Source organism: Lissotriton helveticus, chromosome 9 (genome assembly GCF_964261635.1).
Source record: "Lissotriton helveticus chromosome 9, aLisHel1.1, whole genome shotgun sequence".
Taxonomy (NCBI): domain Eukaryota; kingdom Metazoa; phylum Chordata; class Amphibia; order Caudata; family Salamandridae; genus Lissotriton; species Lissotriton helveticus.
Genome location: NC_136070.1, coordinates 349,305,479 through 349,331,894, shown reverse-complemented (window position 1 = coordinate 349,331,894; position 26,416 = coordinate 349,305,479). Strand labels below are relative to the sequence as shown.

The window sequence follows — 26,416 nt, the reverse complement described above, 5'->3', positions numbered from 1 at the left end:
TTTTGTTGATGCGCCATCTCACCCCCAGTTACTCTCCTTTGATCCCACTGATATTGTGAATTCCAACTCCACATCTTGGCTTCCATCTCCTGAGGTGGCGGAGTATGTACAAGCACATATTCGCCAACCGTTCGAGCAAGATATGCGCTCCTGCCTTAGATCTGAAAGTCTCCGCCCTGATCTGGTGGACAAATTGGCAGATACACCAGACGTGGATCCTACGATGGTGACGTATCTTAAAAAATATGCCAAAGATCCGAAAAAGGGCATTGACAGGGCCTGGCGTTCCAGTCAGGATAAGATGTTGGATCTTCTCAGTCCCCTGACAAAAACTCTGGACTTGGGCTTTCGGGCCAAGGAGTCTGCCGCTGTTGTTGATCCTGATGACTTGATTGGTTGGTCACAGAGGGCCATCTGTCAGTTAGGGAATGCTAACTGTGCGATATCCAGTGAGTGTTGTCGCTCTATTTTGCTGAAACTGGATCCTAAACTTGCGGAGTTGGCCTCCTCTGAATCGGGGCCTTTGGCTCAGGGCTTGTTATTTGGGCAACCTTTCCTCAAGGAACTGACAAAGTTTGTGGCCACTTTTAGTGGGCTCGACAAAGCTCAATCTTCTCTTCGGAGAGCCTTCCGCCCGGTTTTCGGTAGGGCCGGACGAAGGGGACGTTCGTTCGGCCGAGGGTCCAATCAGTACAACCAGCGAGGTTCTCAGTCCCAAAGAGGTGGTGGTCAGGATTCCTCCTACAACACTAACAAGTCCTCCTTCTATCCCTCCCACAAAGGATGGGGCCAGTTCAAGAAAGGTAATTACGGAGGTAACCAAGGAGGTCGTCACGACTCCTCCAACTCAGGTGAGTTTGATTCTTGCCTCAGAGGTTGTGTTGGGGGGCAGGATACAGTTTTTCTTCCCCAATTGGCGCTTGATCTCGAGCGATGCTTGGGGTTTGGAAACAGTCAGGGGTTACAAAATAGAGTTTTACAGTTGTCCTCACCAACCCCATCCTCCTTCGCCCCTGTTTTTTTCCCGTCAAGATCAAGAGGTAATTTCCGCGGAAATCGAGTCTCTTTTGGCCAAGGGGGCCATCGTTCGGACTTCCCGTCATCCGCAGGGTTTCTTCAGCAATGTCTTTCTGGTCCAGAAAAAAGGGGGCGGATCCAGATTAGTACTGAATCTCAAGAAGTTCAACGGCGGGGTCGTTATCGCCACTTCAAGATGGAGGGTATGCATCTTCTGCAGGATCTTCCTCAGGAAGGGGACTGGATAGTCCGCCTTGATCTGAAGGATGCTTACCTGTCCATTCCGATTTATGGCCCTCATCGGCGATTCCTTCAATTCCAGTGGCTCGGGACTTGGTTCGAATACAAAGTTCTCCCCTTCGGCCTCTCGTCGGCACCGTGGTGCTTCATGAAGCTTCTGAGACCCGTTGTGAGTCCTTGCGGGCCCACGGTGTTCGCCTGATCGTGTATCTCAACGATATTCTCATTATGGCGCAGTGTCCTCTCCTTTTGAGGACTCATTTGAATTGGTCAATAGATCTGTTACAATCACTAGGTTTTCTGGTGAATCCTCAGAAGTCTGTTTTCCATCCCTCCCAGTCGATAGACTTCCTGGGCTTTCTCGTCGATTCGGTGTCCTGCCAACTCCTCTTGCCCAGTCAGAAGATCAGATCCATCAAGAGGGAGTTGAGGTTACTTTTGTCCAGACAGAGTGTGTCATGGAGATCGATGGCTCGGATTGTCGGTCTGTTGGCATCTTCAGTTCAGGCGATTTTCCCGGGTCCTTTACATTACCGGGCTCTTCAGCGTCTAAAGATCAAGCATCTCCAGAAAGGCCTTTGCTATTCAGATCTTGTTCTTCTGACGGAGGATGCGAGGTGGGAGATGTTATGGTAGTTGGAGCACATGGAATCTTGGAACGGGAGAGCCCTTTTTCGGGACATCTCCAGATGTGGTTATGGAATCCGATGCCAGTCTGGGGGGTTGGGGAGCCCGTTGCGGTCAAGTCTCGACAGGAGGCCGTTGGTCTTGGGAGGAGTTGTCTCTCCATATCAATTGCTTGGAGCTTCTGGCAGAGTCTTTTGCGATTCGTTGTCTGGCACCGCACATATCGAATTGTTGCATACTCCTCCGCATGGACAATGTCGCAGCGGTTCGGTATGTCAACAAGTTAGGGGGGACGAGGTCAAGACTTCTGGCGGAGATTGCAAAGGATTTTTGGCATTTTTGTCTGCAACGGCAGATCACTGTTATTGCAGAATATCTTCCGGGTCGCGACAATCTGATTGCCGATTGGAACTCTCGTCATCTGCGGGACTTCAGCGATTGGAGGCTTCACCCTCGGGCGTTCCGGTCTCTGTCCCGGATTTGGGGCCGGTGTCAGATCCATCTGTTCGCATCTCGCCTCAACACTCAGCTTCCCCGGTTTTTCAGTTGGCGTCCGGATCCGGAGGCAATAGCCACGGATGCGTTTCTCCAGGTCTGGCCTCCTCACTTGTGTTATGCGTTTCCCCCATTTGTGATGATCCCCAGGGTCCTGGCTCGCATGAAGCATTTCCAGTCGGAGCTCATTCTGATCTCTCCACTCTGGAGGGCTCAGGCTTGGTTGCCAGTTCTTCTGGAGATTCGTTGTTCGACGCCGCTCCTTCTTCCCCAGAAGTGGAATTTGTTGCTGGACCCTCTGCTCAATCCGCACCCCCTGGTTCAATCGGGTCAGCTCCTTCTAGTGGCATGGTGGATTTCGGGGAACGCTGGCAAATCCCAGGCCTATCTAGAGACGCTACCAGATTTATCAGTGAGGCTTGGTCCCCCAACACAAACAAACGTTATGCTTCAGCTTGGAAACGGTGGTGTGATTGGTGTTCACAACGGGAAGTGGATCCCGCTTCAGCGGATATCGCTTTGATTGTCAATTTTCTGGCCTCGATTGCTTCTTCAGGTCTGGCTTATAGGACTGTCAATAATATTCGTTCTGCCATTTCTGCAGGCCACATCTCTATCGATGGCAAGCCTGCTGGCGAACATCTTTTAGTTTCTAAATTACTCAGGGGTATACGGCTGGTAAAACCGCCCTGTCCGAAGTATGTGGATTTATGGGATGTTTCTGTTGTTTTGCGTTTTTTGGAGTCTTGGCCTTCCAACTCTTTGTTGACTCGCAAACAGCTCTCAGCAAAATTGACGATGTTGCTGTGTTTGGTTTCGTTCAAACGTGTCTCCGATGTTCGAGCTCTGGACCTTGCTGGTCCTACCTTTTCACCTGAAAGTGTTACTTTTACTATCTCCAGACGCACCAAATGTAATACGTCGTCCGTAACATATCCTTCTTTTCCACATAATCCACAACTTTGTGTGGTTCAGTGCATTAAAGATTATGAGGTGAGTACTGCTCCTTTTCGACAGGATTTGCATGGTCAATTGTTAATCGCTCTACAGAAGCCTTTTAAGCCTGTGACTCCTGCTACGTTAGCAAGATGAGTGCGTTGGCTCATGCTTGAGGCCGGCATTGATGTTTCCATATTCGGTGCGCATTCCGCACGGGGGGCTATGGCTTCTAAAGCTTTTTCTATGGGTGTGAGTCTGCATGATATCATGAAGGCCGCTGATTGGTCTTCTGACTCTGTGTTTAAAACTTTCTATTTTAAACCTATTGTTGATATTGCTTCTTTTGTGGTGGCTCAGCTTTGAGCAAGCATAATCGTAGCCTCCGGTCCTGCCATAGAATTAAAAAATTGCAAACATACGTGACAAGAATTTTCAATTCTATTAAGGACACGGAGGCGAGGATTATCCCACCCATGTTATCTGCTTACCTTTCTAATGTATTGATGTTATTGCTTTTCTGCAATTGTATTATGCATTGTTTATTGATGCTCCTTGTCATTTTACCCCCATTCCTCTTTGGTTCTTATGTTTTTTGCTACAAAATGAGGGTATAGTGTATTACGACTCTGTATTTCTTTTCAGGTTCTGATCCTAAATGAAGTTTTTGCTGTACGTTCCTTCTTCTGCCTGATGGCTGTTTCACGTTCCAGACGTTCTACCTTGCTGCAAGCATCGCGTCTTCCTTTCGAGTGGACTGCTGCTTCGTGGTGTTGTCCTTTAATACATGGTTTCGTTTGGGACTGCGATTTTTTCTTCAATTGAACTGTTTTGCTATGGACAAAGAAAGAGGATGTGTTATTCTCTATGGTTCCTTATATAGTGTGCATACTCTATGGTTTACCAGGTGATACCCAGAGCATTAATGGGCAATGTAGTTGTATTTTTCTTTACTGCATTGTGATTGGCTGCTGAGCATTTCTTGTATAGAAATGAGATAGCATAATCCTCGCCTCCGTGTCCTTAATAGAATTGAAAATTCTTGTCACGTATGTTTGCAAATTTTTAATTTTCTACCCATTTAAAACTGAGTAAAATCTGCCTTTTACATTGATATGGGCTCAAAAACACATGCATCTTAAGTCTTTAAAACACAAATAGGTTACAGGTTCCAAAAATTACGAATACGGACTACACCTTGCTGAAACATATTTTTAAATGTGCATAAAGTTAAACATAAAGGCATTTAATTTAGAAAACTGTAGGCCTTCTTTTATGTCGCTGATCAAAATTGCAGTCATAGTTTATCTCATTTTTTTGGCTGTCAGTATCTAGTATCTTAAACCTTAGCCCGTTGTAACTATTTTTCACATTTCACATTTTTAACAGAGAGATTGTAATAGATGTAAAATATTTTTAAGAAAACTATACAAATCATTTCAAAATGTTAGCATATTTTGGAAAATTGTATGTAAGTGTATTTGCATTACTCCATGGAAAAAACATACTTGCGTCAGTTGAGATGCACGTTATAAATCAGTTATGTACCCATGGCGGTATGTTCTCCACACTGAACGATAAATCACACCAATTTAAGATGGCAACCAAGCCCTCTTTAGGTCTTCCTAGTTTAGTCCTTCTTCTTTGTCGATTCACTTTCATCACGTTGGTTCTTTGAATGTGGGTCTGTCCGATCTCGTGTCTGTGTGGTTTATCGCATCAGATCAGCTTTTTATTTAGGTGCATGGGGTAGCTGTGCCTGTCCTTGTTTCGCATGTTTTTCTCATAATTATTTTCCCGACAGCTCCACAGAGCTGCTTTACGCAGCATGGAAATTCAGGGAGAGCTGAGCTACCGGGACGGAGGAAAGCGAAAGTTTTTAGTGCCATGCGACAACAGCTGCAAGGGGCTGATCGTGGGTCTGGAGCAGCTCAAAGCAGAGGTGTCCCACGTGCTGAGCGATTTGGTGCTAAAAGAGAAAACGGGTGCTGGAGACCAATGCGTTGAAGGTGAGAGAGCGTCCCCGTTGTCTCGTGAATGAGGGAAACTCCTGAGGGCGATTCCATTAAATTTTTTTTATTGTATTTGCATTATATAAATGGAGTATAACCCGTATTAATAGGTTGCTTCGGATTTGCAAGGAAGGAACCAGGGCTTTAAGTGGGCCGGTTACTGCAGGTGCTCGGACCGGCAGATCTTTGAAGCAGGTGCCGAATCGGGCTTTCCATTTTTACTGGAGAAAAAAAGCTGAACTCTGCACTAACACCATCCCTCACTGCTTGCGATGTAACTTCAAAGAGACTCGTTTTTCTGTTTCATATAGCGTAAACATGAGCATCAGTTTCATAACACCAGCCCAATATTCATGTTTTGAATCACAGGATGTTGAGTGGACGAGAGGCTCGAATCTGCTTTCTCAGCTTGAAAGTTGGCAGCTCTAGCTTTACCCCACAACCTCGCCACAAAAACATTTCCAATATTATACATCGAAGTCATAGTTGTTGCTTATTCATCATATTCAATTTACGACAATAGGCAAAGCCAGTATCCCTGGCTTGTTGTAGTTGTAATTTTGCTTTTGTTATATATCTGGCTGAATGGACAGACGTAGCAAAATACCAGTGGCACAGCACACTGCTAAAGTACAGATTTCTAGCTAAAGTGTTTTAGGCCACGCCCCGATGAGAGACTCCAGTTTTTTAATCCCACTTAAACCCCTGAAGGTAACCATGTTTAAATCTCTAGAGCTATGTGGCTTTTTTAGGAGGAAGACGATAATTCAAAAGGGAGACCAAAATGGGCTTTATATTTATAGCTATAACTTTGCAAGATTGTTAGTAGTGGTCCCCAAAAGGGAATTTACCACACACCAAACACTGACTTATCACTCTTAAGGCCAGTACTGTTTGAAAAAGGTCTAAGCTCAAGCGAGGTGCTCTGTAGGCTCAGCCCCTTACTACCAGAAGGTGCTATTTGCACATTAACATGTTAATGTGCTACACACATTACATATATTAGAAACTTTTGTGCAGCACTCTTTTCAGTAAACCAAAAGATAAATTAGTCCTAAGTATGATCACAGTGTGGATTTAGTCGTCCACAATATTCCCATTCAAATACAAAGATCCCAAGTTGATGTTTTCTTTTCTCATGAACAGAAATAATCCTTAGGAGTCCAGGAAATACGTTGTTTCCATTGTTGATTTATTGTTAGTATAATTTCAGCAAACATGTGTTTTGTCTTAATCCCAAGACTTTTTCAAGGCGATTCAATAATCTTATGTTCTAAGGCATCCCTGGCCTTTAGATACAATTTACCCAATGCATCAATTGCCATATCGGCAAGTCCTTTTAGATAAAAAGAACTCCAAGTCGTTAGTCTTAAATAAATACAGTCTACAGTCCATACACCCACCTAAAATGTAGTTTAAAGGCACAACGCCGCAAAGAGTCCTTGATAAGCCTTCTCCCAGACCGGAGCTTGTACAATCCTATCACAACGCGAATCTACTTGTTCAGACCAGATGGGGCTTAGAATGTATAGCTGTTAGTTTTTTGTTAAATTTCTTCCTGCTAAAGCATCTCTCACTGTAATGTGCATCAATGGGCGAATACAACTCTCCCGCTTTCTGCTTCAAATTCTGCCGCACAACAAAAAGTTCGACCCATATGTAATTCCTAAACCTGACAGGTTTACTTTCCATAGACTATATAACTTTATTCCTTTACAATTGTAACTCTAGTCCTACCGTTTGGAGCCAATTTATTGATAATGGGATTTTTGGGCGCAATATATTGGTAAGGTTTTTGTAGTTGGTGCTTTTGCAGTGTGCATTGGCATGTTACAACTCCTTTGGTGCTCTTGCATGTGTGATGTAAGCTGGCATTGCTGCTTCTATAGCTGAACCTGGTTGATGTGCATTTCAGAAGTTTGTGAATGTCTTTTTGCTATAAAAAAAGTAACTGCAGTTAGTGTTGTGTTTTGATTACAGTTGCTATTTTTCCTCACCTAAGTTGCAGGGGGCAAACGCTATCAACTTATGCATTTCATCACATTTGTCATGCCTTCCCAATGGATGTACGCTATTACAACGCATGCTTTTACCACGCATGCTGTTACAACGCAAGTTTTACAACGCAAGCCTTTACAACGCATTGCTTTGGGGGGTGCTGGATAGTGAATAGTTTAATTTACTATTCCAACTCCAGTCCTCGTGGATAGTAGGGAAGGTGTTGAATAGTACATTAAAACTATTCCCTATCCTAGAGCGCCCCCCAGTACAATGCGTTGTAATGGTTTTCGTTGTAAAACCTGCGTTGTAAAGGCACTGCGTGGTAAAAGTTGCGTGGTAAAGGATGTTTCCCCTTCCCAATAATGTTACTCGTTTAATTTTTCTTAGTGTTTGCACGACAGAAAATAAACTTTACTCCCACGTGTGTGCTTTCTTGAAATCGTGTCAAGTGGTATAACAATAGTGAAAGCACTGTTTATTTTATGTATGTCTAAAGTGCTCGTACTTTCGGGGGCATCTTGACACTAAGCTTGCTAAAAACAGCAACCGAGAAGGAATTAGATTAACAAATACAGTCTACAAATTCTTGCTTAATTTACAAAGTTGTAGAGGAGATGGAGGTTGAAAGGAAAACCACCCAACAGCTGAAGGCCCAGAACTCTGATAAATCTAGCTTGACATTTGGCATTCCTGAAGGTCGCCATTTCAGTACGTTTGCTGGTTTGTAGGCTTCACTGCTGGGTTCTTACCCTCTTGCCGTTTTGCCTTGAGTTTATTCTGCATGGTTCGCTTGTCCTCCTATATTCTACTTGACCTCCTGGGCATTTGCACTACTCCTTTGTCAAGTTGTTGCCGATGAGTCTCCATTCAGAAGCTGTTGCAAATTAGGGAGTTCTAATGTGCCCATCCTTCTATTTCATGACCAGAGGAATGGCAATCTGACAAACCTTCCAAAGAAGGTTGGAAGTGGTAAAGCACAGATCGCTGGATAGTGCATTCTTAGGGTGCTCTCATTTTGCATAAGTCAGCAGTGGGGTCGAAGCAATCTGGATGGCAGTATCCAATAATGCTGAAACCACACGGGCCGGCGGTGGTGCGGGTAGGTCCTTTAGTGACCGCTCCGTGGGACTCAGATTGACTCAAGTCTCACGGACGGACCCACCCGCACCACCGCCGGCCCGTGTGGTTTCAGCATTATTGGATACTGCCATCTAGTTTGCTTAGGCCCCACCCGGCACTTGGATTTACTACAGTGCTACTTCATCCCCCCCAAAACGGCAGACATTTCACTCCATGCAGGTTGTTCCGCATTGATCAGGATTAATCACGCGCTGACCTGCCGCTGTGACTCTCCTCCCCTCTCATTAACCCTTGACCCCGACTTGTCTGGACTTGATCTACTCTATGCGATATTAAGCACTTTTTTGAAAAATTGTGACTATTGTCCTTATGATGGCCTGGAATCAATCAAGGCTGAAACGCCGTCGATAACCCTCCCCCCCCCCCCCCCCCCCACCCCTCCAACAAAGAACTTTGGCACTGCCTGTGGTCAATTTATTCATTAAAATCCCCTACACTGTATGTAATTGTTTTGTATCTTTGACCACATTGTTATCTTCAAAGTATTTTTCGCCGTTCATGCTGTCTTTCACCCTTGTGTCACTATGCCGCGCACTTATCACCAGCACGCCCAGTGCTCACTTGAGTGTTATTGTCACCTCTATTTTGATTTGTACTGTATTGCTGTAATAACTACTTACAAATACATTTCTTCTCCAAATCCCTGCCCCTTGAATGTTGCAGGAAAGCATGTCGTGCCTGCAGTAGGAGAAACCATTAAAGAAAATAGTACTTACAGAGTAAATAAGACATCCAGTGTAACAACCGAAGAAAATACGGCCAGTCCTCATGGGAGGTTACAAATGAAGACAAGGTGGTACTAAGGAGGGACTAAAAAGCCTATTTAAGAATCAGAAGCCAGCATCTACGAAGGACAATGACACAAGCCAATGACAAATATGGGCGGAGAGTGTGCAATGCTTCAAGTCCATACTCCAATCCAGCATGGCTCGAAGTGCAGTGCATAACCTGATCACCCTCGACCTAAAAACCACCTGCGCATGTTAACTAAGTATACACAGAAAAATCACAGTGCATATTTAAGTCCAACCATGTTTACATAGGCCCATGTTAACCCTTTCGATGCTGATGACGGAACCGCTCCGTCATCAGCTGCGGTGGCGCTGTGCTGATGACGGAGCGGTTCCGTCATGGCCCGGCCGCCACGCCTGCGCGGCGCGGATTCCGCGCCTGCGCTGGGCGTTCTATTGAGCGGGCGGGGCCATGACGGAACCGCTCTGTCATGAGCACAGCCCAACCGCGGCTGATGACGGAGCGGTTCCGTCACCAGCATGCGGCCGCCGTGCTGCCGCCCCGCCCCCTTAGCGCTGCGGCGGAATAGCCGCCGCAGCGATGCGGTTAAAGTGGAGTAGCTTACTTAAGTCTGTTTTTTACTTTTCCTTATTTAAGGTCGCAGAGACCAACACAGTACCCAATGTTCTCTCTACCCTACAAATACCACCTACCCCAGCATACATAAATCATAACAGTCAAGAAATAACATAGTTTAATAATGTAGTTAGAGTAGAAAAGGCAAAACTACAAGTCATAAAAAGTAAACACCAAAAAAACAGAATAGGGCGCGCAAACTATTGACAGAAGACTTTACACACATGAAATATCAGTGTTTACTTTAAGTCCAGCTTCATCTTTAGAGATTATGAATACATTTAAAACACTATATTTGATATTTTTATGTGACCATAGCATGACTGGCGCATATCCACTAGCACGAGTAATCTGTATTGTACGGGTGTTTACAAACATGAACTACATTGACAATGTGTGGGTAACCAGCACTGCCACCTGAGTACTAGCTCCTACGTGAGAATCTGTGGCCCGATCCGACCCGGCACATCGGAGGCCACAATAACCCGCTGCTTCTGTGTCCTGTCTCTCACACACCAGCTTCCTTCATCTGGGGAGGAGGTGGAAGACGGAAGGGGGAAGTACAGTACAGCAGAAAATGCCTAAATCCAAATCATGCTACTGTACTTGGGGAAACTGATCTAAACACCCACTGCAGCCCTGTAGTAAACACAACCCTATCCTTCGGCCGGCCGGACCCAGCAAACTACATGTTTAAGATCATCACATTGTATTTTATTGTATGGGATTTATAAAGTACCTGAATCACCCCGAATTGACATCTCCACGCTGCAGAGGAAACAAGGGACAGGTCAGGCACAATCAGTCCCGGAATAATTCAGTCTTCAGGAGTTTCCTGAATCAAAATAGACTGGGGCATTTGCGCAGGTCTTCGGGCAGAGTGTTCCAATATTTCGGAGCAAGGTACGCAAAAGTTTTGCCTCCTGTTTGTAATTTCCTGGAGCTGGGGACCACAGGCAGCCCTTTCACCTCTGATCTAAAAAGTCTGCTCGGACTGTAAAATAAAACAATTTCTGCCAGATAGTAGGGCTTCCACCATAAAGAGCCTAATGCGCAAGGCAGCAGAGTTTAATCTTGATTCTCTGGTGAATAGAAAGCCAGTGAAGCTGTCTCAACAGAGGCCGGGAGGAAGTGTGAGGAGGCATTTTGAGAGCCAGACGCACAGCAACATTCTGGACTATCTGTAATCTACTCGAGGGATTCGTTTGCAGATGCTAAAAGAGCATTACATTAATCAAGTCGGCCGATGACCAGGGCTTTAATCAGAGTTCTTTGGCCTGATAAGGGCAGCCACTGGAACACTCTGTGCAAAAGACTCAAAGTGTTGCATCAGGCACCTGTGGTGGCCATGACTTGGTCTCTCATAGGGAGTTATCTAATTGGACACCTACATTTTTTGTCACGAGTGCGGAGCCTAACATAGCAGGCCATCAGTTTGGGGACCAAGTTGTTTGAGCAGAGCCAAACAACAAGATCTCGGTCTTAGCACATTCAACCGGAGGTCATTTTCTGTCATCCAACCAGAAACTTCTTCTATGCCCTCAGCAAAGCGATGTTCCAGTAACTGTATCCTTAACAAAGGATAAAAGCAGTTGCGTATCATCCCCTTAGGAATAGGGAGTAAATCCATATTCTCTAATACATACACACTGTCCTTGTATATATCCCCGAGCACTTCCTCAAAAACAGTCCGCTCTATAAATACCCCTCCATCTAACACCAAATGTGTACTCCACAGCACACTGCTGAGGGCTGGGGGAGTGGGAACACCCTTCAATGCTCCCCTCCACCACCAGCAGCCTGCCTCTACTTGCGAGCAACACAAACCATCCCTGATCTCCCATCGCCTCCCTTTAAATTATAATCCTGAATCATGTGTCCCCAGATCTGTATTCTATGCTAAAATCGGAAGAAAAGGCAACATTTAGACACTAAGCAGGCAAACAAGTCTGAAACTGGTCTTCCAGCTGGCCGGCCTGTGCTGAGCTCTAAAGTCTAGTGCTAAAGCATTCCGCAGCTTCATTCTTCTTACATCCACTCTTAATTTTATTTTATCGAGAGCCAGCTGGAACAGGTGTCCACTGGATGCAGGGGCACACCGGAGGCAAGAGGCCAATCTGTTACGATGGGGCACATACGTAGAAGTAATATTTGCCAATAGTAAGATTCATAAGCCTTTAAAAACAGACATTAAAAAGCCGGGGAAAAACAGTTTGAAGAACATGCTTTGTTCAATGGAAGTCAACAAGTGATCTGACAAATTCAGAAACAGTATCACACCTCATGGTCCCCTGTATCACCTAGAGTCAAAACTGAAGTTTACTCGAAATCGGAGCAAAGGTTGTCCTGCCAGTATCTTTCAGGAGCATTATAAATCCTAGGCTGTGCTATTCAGTGGGCTACTTTTTTATGTCTAAGGCGGCTGCACGAGTAAACACAGGAGTTCCATGGCGGACACACATATACAGTGTGTGAGGCATGAAGAGGTGTTATCTGTGTTGGATGTTGCGACCACGTGTCTACCTCACAGATCCATCATGGCGCCCTCCTGCTTCCGTCCTGCTGAACATGGGTCCCCGTCTGGCGCTCAGATTGTCCAGACAACCGGTTAAAACACAGAAAATAATGAAATAAACTGAGCGTGGTCTCCCTGAAGCTGGCGCCGCACTCTGTATTAAATTAAAAAAAATAATAGTAAACTAAGCACGGTGTCCCTGAAGCGGGCGCCACGCTACGTATTAAAAAAAAAAAACGAAATGCAAATTAGGTAGGAAGCGGCCGCCATTACCGAAGCTGGCATCCCGTGCATGCTGTGTCCCTTAATGAAGTAAATACTAAATAGTTCTTGGAGCTGGTAATGACAGCTCCAGAGTAAGGACACAGTAAAAGATTGAGTCCTCATGGGCGGTACTAAATGGAGACAGGGCGGTAACAAGGAGGGACTATCAAACCTCATAATGAATCAGAAGCCAGCATTTACCAAGGACAATGACACCAGCCAATGAAAAGTATGGGCGTAGAGTGGACGAAGCTTACACAGCATACTCAACTACTGCATGCCTCGCCAAGCGAGCAGTGTATGCCTGCTGCCGCTAGGCTCGAACAAAAAATGGATCTCGCTTTCGTGCCGGAAAGTAGGTAATCCGATAAGGCTGCATTCACAGACTCTGATAATTAATCACTGTTCAGGCATGCTTCTTTGCCACTAAGTCCGTTGAGCCACACATTCTATTTAAAAACTGTTCAAAACTAAGCTTATTCATTTCTGGAAACTCAGACTGCAGGTCAAAACTATGGAAACATGTTAAAATAGAAGATCTCCAAGCACTAACATATTCAGAGAGATTTATTTCTTAGCAGCTGTTATTTGCTGGGGGGCCAAAATCTGATAAAAACAGAATGCTTACAGAAAAAAAATTACCCTTGCACCACCAAGAACTGTCTTCGGAGACAAAATTCCAAACGAAATTCGGCTTGGCCAGTTGACTTAGGAATTCCAAAGCCAGACTTATAAGCCCTAATTAATAATTAATCCAGTAGTTTTCCCTTGATGATAGGTGAGCCATATGCAGTGGTTGGTTGTACCTTGGCTTCCATGACTTTAAGAAGGTGTTCGTATAATTGGCATCTGTTAGAACTGGGATTTCTGGTAGGCTAAGGCTGACGCCAAAGCCAAGCAGAAACCACCATTTTAGTCAGGGCAAGGGAGTCACACACCAAGATAACCCCTGCTCACCCCCTTGGTAGCTTGGCACGAGCAGACAGGCTTATCCCGGAGGCAATGTGTAAAGCATTTGCACAAGCACACAACAGCAACAACATCCTAGGCACACCACAAAAGGAACTCCACGCAAGGTTATATAAAAATAACTTTTGTATTGTCAAAACACATCAGATAGTAATCACACAATATACATGGTGCCAACTGGCACGGGCAATATTCACAAGGGATTATTTACAGGACAGGGCCACATGGGCCACTGTCAGAATCAACACTTTTAGAAATAGAAATACTGTTAGAATTAGTACTTTGTAGATCATAGAATAATAACAAGTTTCACACATGATGCATAGAACATTCAGAGGTGTAAGGGAAGGAAACACATGATGCATAAACATACATTCAGCGGTGTAAGAACAAGGCACATGATGGATCCAAACACATTCAGAGGTGCAGCACAGGAAAACACGATGCATAAAAACATTCAGAGGTGTAGGTAAGACACATAATGCATAAATCACATTCAGAGGTGTCACAGGCATAATGGCATAGCACATTACGCATAACTCACATTTGGGCCTAACCAGTAAAAACTACAGTAGGCAATATTTCACTAGTCTAAACACACATAGGTAAGCACACAGCAAAAACACATGATGTATAACCAACACATTCAGTGGTGTAAGAACAATGCACATGATGCATAAAAACACATTCAGAGGTGCAGGAAAACACAATTGCGCAAAACTTACATACGCCACCACCTGTGGCAGTCCCTAGGCCAACTGGCCTTGTTGGGGCTAGGACGCCCTGTGTCCAAAAGTCAGGGGCCTAAACGTGGCAGCTGCCCACTAATTGCTGGGCAGCTGGGAAATAACAAAACTGCGGCATGGGTTTTCAGTAGCCCTTCAAGCAAATTGCGCCACATGTTGGAGCCATACAGGCTCTCTAGACAACAATGCCCCCGTGGTCGTGGGAGCCTCGAGGCTCTAAACACATATGTGCCCTCTAGAGCCTTTCTGGGCTCGCAAACAAATTTCCCCCCACGAGCCTCTCGGGACTCGCAAAACAAAGGTGCAGCTTGAGCCTCTCAGGGCTCTCAGCAAGAATGTGGCCGCCGTTGGAGTCCCTCACAGGGGACTCGAACACAAGCAATGCCCCTGAGCCAAGGCGCCCGCATTCACCAGCTTCCCTGTGCGGCGGCGGCTCCTGGGGCGACTCTCCTCCGTGCGGCTCTTCGGCGAGGGCAGTGCCCTCCTGTTCATCCGGTCCCGCTCCCGACGATCCTTCGTGGGGGCTCACGCTGCACCAGCCAATCGGGGCACGAGTCAGCCCAGCGGCCTATCAGGGCGCGAGCTAACTATGGCGCGGCACTGCGGGCTCCAATCAGCGTGCTAAATGGCCAATGACGCGCCGGCCTTCGGACCAAACGCAGCGCGGCTCTGACGGGCCCAGCCTCGGTGCTGCTGAGGGGGCTCGTCTCCGGCCAATCCGGGCGCAGCTCCTTCGATGCTGAAGCGGAGCCCTCGAGCCGCGGCGGTGATGCCGGTGAAGAGATCTCGGTCCTCGTCAGGTTCCCCGGGCTGGCGGCAATTATGAACGTGGCACTCTCGATCGGGTTAGAGAGCAGCCAGTGCGCCACACGGGTCAAACAGCAGAGGCTTTGTCCTAGGGGCACACAAGCAGCCCACGATCTCAGTAGTATACAGCAACTTCAGGCACAAACCAAGGTCCAAGTAAAAATAAAGCGCTCCCAGGCGCTAAGGGGGCAGAGTCCATCAAGCCCCCAAGGCAAAGACTCTCATAGCAAAGGGGTCCCAGCATCCGGCAGGGGACCCCAGGAAAAGGTCTCCAGAGTCCAGGACCTCAGCAGTCCATCAGGTATCCAGGGGCTGGGCAGGGCCCAGGGAGGCAAGCCTTCCCCTGGGCCCAAGCAGTAGAACGCCCCTGTCAGGATTCAAGTCAGAAACAAGAACATTTTCAGAGTGTCACAGCACCCTTTTTATACAGTAAAATCCTTTGTCTAGCAGGGTGCAGGCAATGTGAGAACCAGCTACAACTGGTTACAGGGAACTCCTTTCACTGGCCAGGCAGGGATATCAGACGCACCACAGGGGGTGGAGCCAGCATTGTGTGGGGAAAGCCCAGCCCTATTCAGGACCCAGGTGCACCCCTCCCCTCATTTCAGCATTCTAATCTCAACACTCGCCACTGGGCAGACCCATCCAGACTTCCTGGAGCCAGGCTCCAGCCAATCACGTGCCAGCAGACTCACTACACATGCACACCCATGTCTAGAAGTGGCACTTCCACACTAGACACATTCATGCCGCATACATCATTACGCAGCATTCAATCTCACAAGTTCGCACATACCAAACTCGACCCTGCACTCCCCACACATCAGGAACTACCATGGTCACACATATTCCCCATGCATTCCTATGGGAGGGCAGGTCACTCACCACACATACACAGAGAGCTCACGCACTTTACACTGTACCACAGTGAAAAAGTGCGCAGAGGCATAAAATCACCAACACCAGGTCACAGAAACACGCTAGGAAAAAGCAAAAAGTTTCAGGGTGAACCTGCCAGAAAAGGGCCAGGTCCAACAGCATCTCACTGATTTGTGTAGTGACTTAAAAGCATATATTAAAGATGATGTTTTTGCCCTTAAAACATTGAAAAGGCTTTTGAATGAGACTTTATTATCAAATAGAATGCCGAAATACTTATGTCTTCATGACCAATTAGCCCACCTCTCGCTATCCAAGATCGAGACTTAAACTTAACTGGGTCAATTTACATAATCTTACTTTTCTTGACATTCATCTCCAAACAGTTAGCTAAAATGTATTCATCAAATGCAGTGATTAGTTGTTATAGACCTATTGGAGTTTGATGCAACAAAATAGTGTCGTCTGCATACTGAAGATATTTTCAAGTAAAAAAAAAAAAAGTTCAAAAAGACTTTATTCGGATAGCACCATATCCATAAAAGCACAGCGCATACAATACATTAAAATTCACAATATTAACGATTTCAATAGCATGGTCAAAAATACATAATGTTTAAAAGCACAATACAAGCGTTCTTCATGAATTGCACATTTTTTTACGAGCCCATACAGCAGTTCTCAGGAAGGTGCCAACGCGGAAAACTAGCTCATCGTTTCCCAGTTTGAGTATACTTCTAAGCACATTCAAGTTCAAGTTCCAAAATTTGTATAGCGCACTACTCACCCACAGGGTCTCAAGGCGCTTGAGGGAGGGAGGTGCTTTACTAATCGAATATCCAGGTTTTTAGTTGTTTTCTGAAGGAGAGGTGGTTCTGTGTAAGGCGGAGGTGGGTGGGGAGGGAATTCCAGGTTTGGGCCGCTAAGTAGGAGAAGGATCTTCCCCCCCCATGGTGGATCTGTGGATGCGCGGAATTGCGGCGAGGGCTTGGTTGGACGATCGAAGTTGGCGGGGGGGTGTAGAAGGAAAGTCGCGTGTTGAGGCATTCGGGTCCTAGGTCGTAGAGGGCTTTGTGTGCGTGAGTGAGGAGACGGAACGTTATTCTCTTGTTGACAGGGAGCCAGTGGAGCCTGTGGAGGTCTCTCAGGTGGCCGGAAATGCGAGCTTGCCGAGGGATGTCCAAAATGAGTCTGGCTGAGGCGTTTTGGATGCGTTGGAGTTTTTTCTGTAGTTTGGTTGTGGTTCCGGCGTAAAGGGTGTTTCCGTAATCCAGTCGGCTTGTGACCCGTGTGTGGGTGACCGTCTTTCTTGTTTCGGTGGGGATCCAACGGAAGATTTTTTTGAGCATGCGTAGGATGTTGAAGCATGATGATGAGGCGGCGTTGACTTGTCTGGTCATCGAGAGGGAGGAGTCCAGGATGAAGCCCAGGTTACGTGCGTGGTCCGTAGGTATGGGTGCGGTTCCCAGAGCCCGTGGCCACCATGAGTCGTCCCAGGCAGAGGGGAATGACTCTAAGATGAGGACTTCAGTTTTGTCCGAGTTAAGTTTAAGACGGCTGTTCTTCATCCACTCGGCTACTTCTTTCATTCCTTCGTGTAAATTGGTTTTGGCGGTGTTTGGGTCTTTGGTGAGGGAGAGGATCAGCTGGGTGTCATCTGCGTAAGAGATGATGTTGAGGTTGTGTTGGCGTGCGATGGATGCGAGGGGACTCATGTATACGTTGAAGAGGGTGGGACTGAGTGATGATCCTTGTGGTACACCGCAGATGACTTCGGTGGCCTCTGATTTAAAAGGGGGGAGGCGGACTCTTTGGGTTCTTCCGGCGAGGAATGAGATGATCCAGTCCAATGCTTTTCCTTGTATTCCGACGTTGCTGAGGCGTTGTATGAGGGTGCTATGACAGACTGTGTCGAAGGCTGCGGATAGGTCAAGTAGGATGAGGGCAACTGTTTCTCCGTTGTCCAGTAGTTTTCGGATGTCGTCTGTTGCTGCGATGAGGGCGGTTTTGGTGCTGTGTTTGGCTCGGAAGCCGTACTGTGAAGGGTCGAGGGATTTGTTGTATTCGAGGAAGGTGGCGAGCTGACTATTGACGGCTTTCTCAATGACTTTGGCGGGGAATGGGAGGAGCGAGATGGGGCGGTAGTTCTTAAGTTCGGTGCGGTCTGCTGTGGGTTTCTTCAGAAGGGCGCTGAGTTCGGCATGTTTCCAGTTTTCCGGGAAGGTAGCGGAGTTGAAAGAACAGTTGATGAAATCGCGGAGGTGGGGTGCGATGATGGAGTCTGCTTTGTTGAAAATGTGGTGGGGACATGGGTCGGTTGGCGATCCTGAGTGGATGGAGTTCATCAGGCGGATGGTGTCTTCGGTGGTGATTGGGTTCCAGGCGCAGAGGTTGCTAGAGTGCGGTTTTGGTTCGGGGGTAGGTGGAGTGGACTGGTCTTCGGACTGGTTTTCAAAGCTGTTATGTATTTCTGCGATTTTGTTGTGGAAGAATGAGGATAGAGAGTTGCAGAGGTCTTGGGAGGGAGTGATGTCGTTGGTGCCGGCGGTGGGGTTAGTAATTTCTTTGATGATGTTGAATAGTTCCTTGCTGTTTTGGGCATTGTTGTCTAGTCGATCCTTGAATGCTGATTTCTTGGTGGATCTGATTAGTTGGTGGTGTTTGCGGGTGGCGTTCTTGAAGGTGGCTAGGTTGTCAGTGGTTGGGTTTTTTCTCCAGGTTTTCTCGAGAGTACGACAGAGCTTCTTGGATTTCTTAAGGTCATCGTTGAACCAGGGGGCTTTTTTGCTACCTTGCTTGATTAGATGGTTTTTCAGGGGTGCTAGTTCGTCGACGCTGTGGGTGATCCATTGTGTGAGGTTAGTGGCTGCTTGGTTTGGGTCCGATGATTTGGCAGGGGGGTTTTGGTGAAGCGATGTGAAGAGCTGGTCGGTGGTGATTTTGTTCCAATTTCTTCGAGGAATAGGTTGTGGGGGGTTGTGGGTCGTGGTCTTTTTGTAGTAGAAGTGAACGCAGCTGTGGTCCGTCCAGTGGAGAGCTGTGGTGTGATCGAAGGAGATGTGCTTGCTGGAGGTGAAGATAAGGTCGAGCGTGTGTCCGGCAAGGTGGGTGGGGGTGTCAACAAGTTGTTTGAGTCCGAGATTGGCCAGGTTGTCTAGGAGGGTGGTGGTGTTGCTGTCGTTTTTCTTTTCCAGGTGGAAGTTGAGGTCTCCCAGTAGAATGTAGTTCTCGGAGGGGAGGGCGTGTGGGCTGATGAAGTCAGTGATGTCTTCGCTGAATTGTGTGCGGGGTCCTGGTGGTCTGTAGATGAGGGTGCCTCTGAGTGTGGTTTTGGGGTCGGTGTGAATCTGGAAGTGAAGGTGTTCGGCGGAAGTGAGGTTATCGTCGGAATTGGTCGTGATGCGGATGGTGTTCTTATGGACGATAGCGATGCCTCCTCCTGTTTGGTTGGTGCGATCTTTTCGGATGATCTTGTAGGCGTCCGGGATGGCTATGGCGATGTCGGGTGCTGATGAGGCGTTCATCCATGTTTCTGTAAGGAAGGCGACGTCCGGCGATGTGGTGTCGAGTAGGTTCCAGAGTTCAATGGAGTGTCTGTGGACCGAGCGGGTGTTGAGCAGGATGCACTTTAGGTGGTTAGTGTCGGAGCTCTGTTTGTAGTTTGTGGAATTGGTGTGGGTCCTGATGCAGTCGAACTTGCAGAAGTGGCAGGTGAAGGGTCCATGGGTGTGTCCAGGCGCGGCTAGATAGCAGTTTGGGAGTCGGCCGGGGTTAAGGGCTGAGAGGATTGCGGTGTCGTATGTAATGCGGGTGGTATGGGCTTTGCGGGGGGTCTGGCGCTGGGCGCGGTCCAGGCGCGGGCGGGCGTAGACGGGCCTAACTTTGGCGCGCATGGGGTGCGTCCGCTGCGCGCAAAGGCATCTGTCATAAGTGGGTAGTGGAGGGGGGCGGAGCGAGGGAGGAGCAGCTGGGAGGCGGGAGTGGGGAGGAGGGACGGGCCAGGAGTCAACAAGCAAATGGCGGCACAAACAAAAAGCGGAACAGGGGCACCACCGTAACTATGCCACGATCTGGGCAGTGGTAGCGGCACAACAATGCACAAATAACTCTGCAGGCGATGCGAGCAGTGCAACAACGGCAGTCAGCCCAATGAGCAAAAGCACAACAATTGGCAGCCAGCGCTACGATATCAGGTAGCAAGCGCTACGATGTCACACAATGTCACAGGCAATGAATTAGCAGCAAGCGCTACGATGTCAGGCAATGTTCCAGGCAAAGAGTTAGCGGCATGCGCTACGATACCAGGCTGCAAGGATGGTCGGGGAGCGTGGGGAGCGACCTCTTCAGAGCAATCCATCTACTAAGTGGATGAGTGGCATAAAAAAAAAACGGTATTAGGAGACATTGAGAGACTTTGTATAACACTAAGAAGATATTTAAGATGACTATTAGCAAGTTTGGGAGGGTGGGCATTAACAGTTTCAAAGTGCTGCAACAAGTCTGACATCAAAAGGTTAAAAAGACAGGGGACCAGTACACAGCCTTGTTTAAGACCATTGCGAGTTTTGATTCTGCGAGACCGGTTAAAACCATCACCTAGCTTAACCTGAAACCAAGTATTTGTGTACAAGAGTATAATGGCATCAAGCAGCCTTTGTGGAAATACCCAATCCAGAGAATTTCTTTTGATTGGATGACTTTTATCGTTCCTCACCTGAACATTAGGGAAATACTTTCCTTTTTAGGTTGAGCCTAGAGTCAGCGCGCATGCGCTGCTGTGAGACTTGCTGTACTGGAGTATGGAATCTAAGCCCCGCCCATATTTGTCATTGGCTTGTGTCAGTGTCCTTTGTAAATGCTGACTTCTTATTGGTAAATAGGCTTGTTAGTCCTGCCTTGTCTTCATTTGTAACCTCCAATGGAGCCTGGCCCTTTTACTTCAGTTGTTACAGGGTACGTGTTATTTAGTGTTGTAAGCACTATTTTCTTTATTGAGTTTCTCTTACTGCAGGCACAATGTGCTTTACCTACATTCAGCGCGCCATGTGGCCCCCCTGCAGCGCTTAAGGTTTTAGCGCAGTGCCTGCTTTACTAGTACAGTAAAGCATTTTAGTATTTTACTTTCACCAGCTTTAACTTTAATATGGCGCACTCGTGCCTTTCACTTGTTATGCATCTCATCATTGTTTTCGTTTTTTAATTTAATTTAACACGGTGCACGCTCAGCAATGGTGCACGCCGCCTCCCCCCGCCCCTGTGTGCCTCGCTTTAGGTTTCAGCATGGCACTCGCTTTACAAGTACAGTAAAACATTTTAATATTTTACTTTTACCAGCTTTAACTTGAATATGGCGCACTCGCTCCTTTCACTTGTTGTGCACCTAATCATTGTTTTTGTTTTTTAATTTAAATTAACACTGCACACACAACAATGGGGCTTGCTGCCCGCAGCCCCCTCCCATCCCGCCCTCGGGTGCCACGCTCTAGATTTCAACACGGCGCCCACTTTACAAGTACAGTAAAATGTTTTAGTATTTGCTTTCACAGCGTTGCTGAGAAGTACCGGTACTGAGATACATCAGCCAGCTGAGAAGTACCAGTACTGTACTGTATCAGTCCTGCTGAAAAGAGCTGATTTCCATCTCACCAGCAGACCTGCGGCGTTGCCATGTGGTGCAGGAACTGTCTTATCAGAGATAAGACCGTCCTGCACGGAGATGCTGACACTGTTTCACTGACTGATTGGCAGCCTTTGTTTGAGGCACTAGTACTGGCTCACTAACAGAGCAGCATCACTGGCAGTGCCTGCTGAGAAGCACTGGGAAACAAGCCTTAAAAGTGCACTGGCCATTATGAGGCACACCACTCGTGCAGAGCTCACTGATCCTCGGGGCGGAATACCACATGTCTTAATGTAAGCAAAACGTATGGCGGCGATGAGACTGCAGCTCTAGGAGCTGTAACACATCCATTCTGCTACGGCTAGTTTAAATACTTTGTATGTTGGGGGCTCGAATTCAAATCCCAGATTGCCCTTTTCCCCCAACCTACGTTGTGTGACCCTGGACTGCATCACTTTACTTACAACCCCTCATCTTTCAAAAGAAGACTGCTACAAAGAAGCAGTCTAAAGAGGTATTTAAAAACAAGCTTTTGCAATGCAATAGGTCTCGCATTTGCTAGAGTTTAAGCTATTTGCATTGTAAATGACAATGGCATTTATTTATATTTGAAAAACCAACACTTAAATAAAAGGCATTGTCATTTAACAGTGCCAGTAGCTCAGTCTCACAAATGCAAGACCTATTGCATTGTAAATGCTTGTTTCTTTTTATTGCCGCATTCCATTTCTTGCTATCTCTCAAATGCTGCATCCTGACTAAGATACTCTTCCCTGTGCTCTCCTTTTTGCTCCCACCCCTGCCTGCCCCCTCACCCCACTCCTCCATTTTGTTTAATTCGCAATTAAATCTGGGAAAAGTTTTCAAATTGTCAGCTTTGCTACGTTATTTTTATTTACTTTTCTTAATTTTAATATTTAATTTTGTGAACAGGTACAGACCCCTGAGTAGTAGGCTTTGCGCACCCTCAAGAGTCCTCTGATCGCACGTTAAGTAAGAGCCACTGCTCTAAATGATATGTTAAGCAGGTCTGCTGCTTACATTTAGGGAACTACTCCGTTCTTTAAGCACTCCGCTAGAGTGAATGTGTTTTCTTGCTCTCTTGTGTGCTATTCTCAACTTACCCCCAGGGGCTCAGTTTTGCTCCCCAATCTGTTCTTTACTTTGTGAGCTTCTTTTCATTCCCTACCTGCCCCACACACCATTCACTCTGTTGCCCCCTTCCTACACCCCCCCCCATCCTATTCTCTGCTTACCCCTCCTTGGCGTTTGATACACACATTTTTGAAATTGTATTTTATTTGTCTTTCCCTCTCACCTGGTCTTAAGGTCATTCAGTGCTTCCTCCACCCACTCTGTTGGTTACTGCCCACCTGCTGCTTATTAGCTCCCCAACCTCTCATGGTCATTTAATAATACAATATTTGTAACTTTTGTTGGAGAACACGGCAGCCGCTGTCCTGCATGGCTGCTCCACCTAAAGAGCTTTTGCGCAGATGAGAATGCATTTTTTCTTCTCACGCACCAGCTTGGATTGGTAAATAAAAAAAAAAAAAGAAATTGGGTTCGTCATTGTGCGTGCATGCATGCACCTTTTGAATGACACAACTGCCAGCAGCCTAAGTACATGTATGCAGTGTGCTCATAGCGTCATCAAACCTTTTTTGAGCTGATGCTGTACGTTGTCGCCTAAGAGAATTGGCTAAGTCAATAGGTCAAAAAGCTGCGACCTGTTAGCTGTGCCAGTGCTGGTTTCTGTAGCTAGTTCTTATTTTATAAACCGGATTTGCTCATTCTGAGCACTGTATCCAGGGGGAACTCAGTATATGTCCATTGTCTGTACTGCTACATGAAATAAAGTACAATTTAGTGCAGACGTCATGGATAGGGAGCAACACAAGATATGATTTCATACCAGCTTTTCCGAGGCAATGGTCATCTCCTCGATTTCATTTCAGCCAGTCACCCTTTGAAGGTGAAGGGAAGAAGCAACATTGTAGATGGCTGTTGGTGGCGGAGGGCTTTGTGGGGTAGTTGGACGGTGCAGGGACATTAGCATTGACAGGATAGTAATGCCTGAAAAGAGAGCTGAGCTCTGATGGTGTTGAGGTGACAATGATGGGAAAGTTATAGAAGGCCACGGGGGGTTGGACTTGTATGTCCACCTTTATTGTTTCCCTTTGTGAATGCATGTGTGTTCTCTTATATACATCTGGTTTTGTTTCACATAAGAAGACAGATTAGGTATATCAGTCGATATTTGTGCTTGTGTTGAAAATCAAATAAATAATTGTCACTGGGAGAAATGCTCAGAGAGTTGATTGATTTGTGTGCATTAATCTCTTGAGAATCTCATTTTCTCTCTCCAGGGATTTAATACAGCTAACTGTTGCCCAACGGGTATAATATCTAGTTGAATTTCAAAACCATCACCTGTATTGATTGTAAGCTGTTTTTACTCTCCATAGGTGAGGAAGAGGACACTGATGAAGACGACGACGAGGAGGAGGATTTAAATGACACTAGCAAAAATGTGTCAACAGAGCCTCCTTCAAAACGGAAAAAATCACAGCAGTCAAGACCAAATCATTCTAGCACAGATCAAAGATCAAAGTGAACTAAAATAACTTTTTCTAGATCACCAAACTGTGTTTTTGTAATATATAGAAATTTAGAATGCAGCATTTTGACAGCTGTGATGAACCACATCATGAACAATAACCATTCTACTGAACCTTACTTTGGATACAGAAAATGTTTTCTTTAAAGAAATCAAAACCTGAATCTAGGAGATAAAGTAGCTGATATTTAATAAATTAAGGTGGCATAGAATGGGTGTGGCAACAAAATCAGAAATTTGCACACGAGGACGTTTCTTGAGGAAAGATGTGGTGTTTGTCAGCCTGGATTTGAAGTCCTAAAATATTTTTGGCGGTGTTTTGTTACAGTTTTCAAATTCACTAAGTCGTTCGCCTTATTTAGACCGGAATTAAAAACCCTTCACAACTAACATTCTCATTATTATTGCATAGAGAAAACTCTTTTTAACAACATTTGAGAAAAAAATTGTTTCAATAGCTTCATTTTGCTTAGTGTGGCAATTTGAACATGTGCTTGTTACGTCTACCAACAAGAAGTGGCTAGGGGGAAACCAACCGGGAGGAATGCAAATCCTTTTCTTTGGGTAGAAGATGCTTTTGGGATTTCATCTTTTGTGGGAAATATTAGCCCATCACCAAAAATCAACATTAGACCAGCCTCTACGAAGGAAAATCAAGCTATGTGTTTGGTGCTTGGTTCTGTCACCTGGGTGGCAAATCGCCTATTAATTTTATCACAAACTGTACTGCACACTTTGGCATTCATTGGCTGCCAGTGACGCAAAGGTCTGTCTTTAAAAGTCTCTGCATAGCCCATAAGTCCATCTATGGGCAAGCCCCTGCCTATATTAAAGAAAGGTTGGAGATTTACCGGCCTGAAAGAAGTCTAAGGTCCTCCGAGGCGCAACTGCTCGTGTGTCCTCGGTTTAAACTGGCCACAAAAGGCGGAAGATCTTTTTCGGTCTTGCTGCCTAGGATCTGGAATAAACTGCCTGAGGCTCTTCGTAAAGATGGACACCGGCTCCACTTTAGGAAAGCCCTAAAGACTATCTTATTCAGAGCAGCGCTGTGCCCAGTATAGTTTCTACTCGTTCCCCCGATACTGATTAGGTTGTTATGTTTTGCGGTCAAAAGTGCCCTGAGACCTGCCGGTGATTTGGCGCTATATAAACTGACATTAACAAATAACAAAAAATAACAAAACATTCGTTGGAGTATGTACCTAAATGTTTTCAATAATAATGCAGATCTGAATTTTGCTTTTCAGATTTTCCCCTTTGATTCTACAAGACTTGTATTATTTTTGTATTTAAGTATTTTTGAAAGTGATCTATTAATAGAGTGGTTTACACCTTGGGCATTTGCGCGCTTTATAAGTTTCATAAATAAATAAACCGCAGAAATACCACAACAGAATCAGATGGTGCATGGAGTCGGGACAAGGAGTGTGACAATTCCATTTACCTTATCACTTACAATCCATTGTTTTTGAATAGATTTGTTTTTAGAAATTTGCAGAAGGTGGCCAATCTGTTTTGTATTGTTCATTAATTCTCATGGGGCAGTAGAGAAGTGTAAAATGAACAAAATAATAAACACTTATGGACCCAGTGCCTTATGCCCGTAAGTTAAGCTGTTTTTCCTGTTGAACTTGCAAATCTGGGCTTGGTGGTGCTGAATATGATTCTCCGGGTTGGTAGGTATCGAGCACAAAAGATGCTGTGTGTATTGAAACGGTGATACATAATTTGTTTGCTTTTGTAAGTTTAACTACAGACAGTACTTCAAACCCATGCATTTTGCTGATTCTTCAACTAGGCTACACATTTCTATCATTTGAATATATTTCCAGATTTTTCTTTAATACTTTATAAAAGTAGCATATACGTCCCTTTTTTACTCACTAATAGATTGAATATTTGGCACTGTAGAGAAGCACTATTTTGAAAGACGTGTAATACGAGCGCATGGTTAACTTGCACTATGATAGAAAATGCTAAAACTCGACACCTACTCCAGTTACCACAGCACCCTCCACTCTTCATTAAACCCATCCCCCCTCCCTTTGAGTAGACAACATACTTGTGCCATCTTTTTACAGAGTGACTCCTACCATGGCTTTCAACTGGGGAGACCATATTGCCATTTTGTTTTAAATATCTTAGCATCATTCTGAGAGT

At 45.9% G+C, this 26,416-nt stretch overlaps 1 protein-coding gene across 1 annotated transcript; it reads left to right on the top strand.

The window, feature by feature from the left end:
• Nucleotides 1–4,969: 4,969 nt before the first annotated feature.
• GON7 (GON7 subunit of KEOPS complex) lies at nucleotides 4,970–25,846 on the top strand. Its single transcript, XM_078662058.1, has 3 exons — nucleotides 4,970–5,324; nucleotides 24,105–25,000; nucleotides 25,441–25,846. The coding sequence occupies exons 1-2, from the start codon at nucleotides 5,144–5,146 to the stop codon at nucleotides 24,251–24,253; spliced, it is 330 nt and encodes a 109-aa protein (XP_078518184.1). The 5' UTR covers nucleotides 4,970–5,143; the 3' UTR covers nucleotides 24,254–25,000; nucleotides 25,441–25,846.
• The last annotated feature ends 570 nt before the right edge of the window (nucleotides 25,847–26,416 follow it).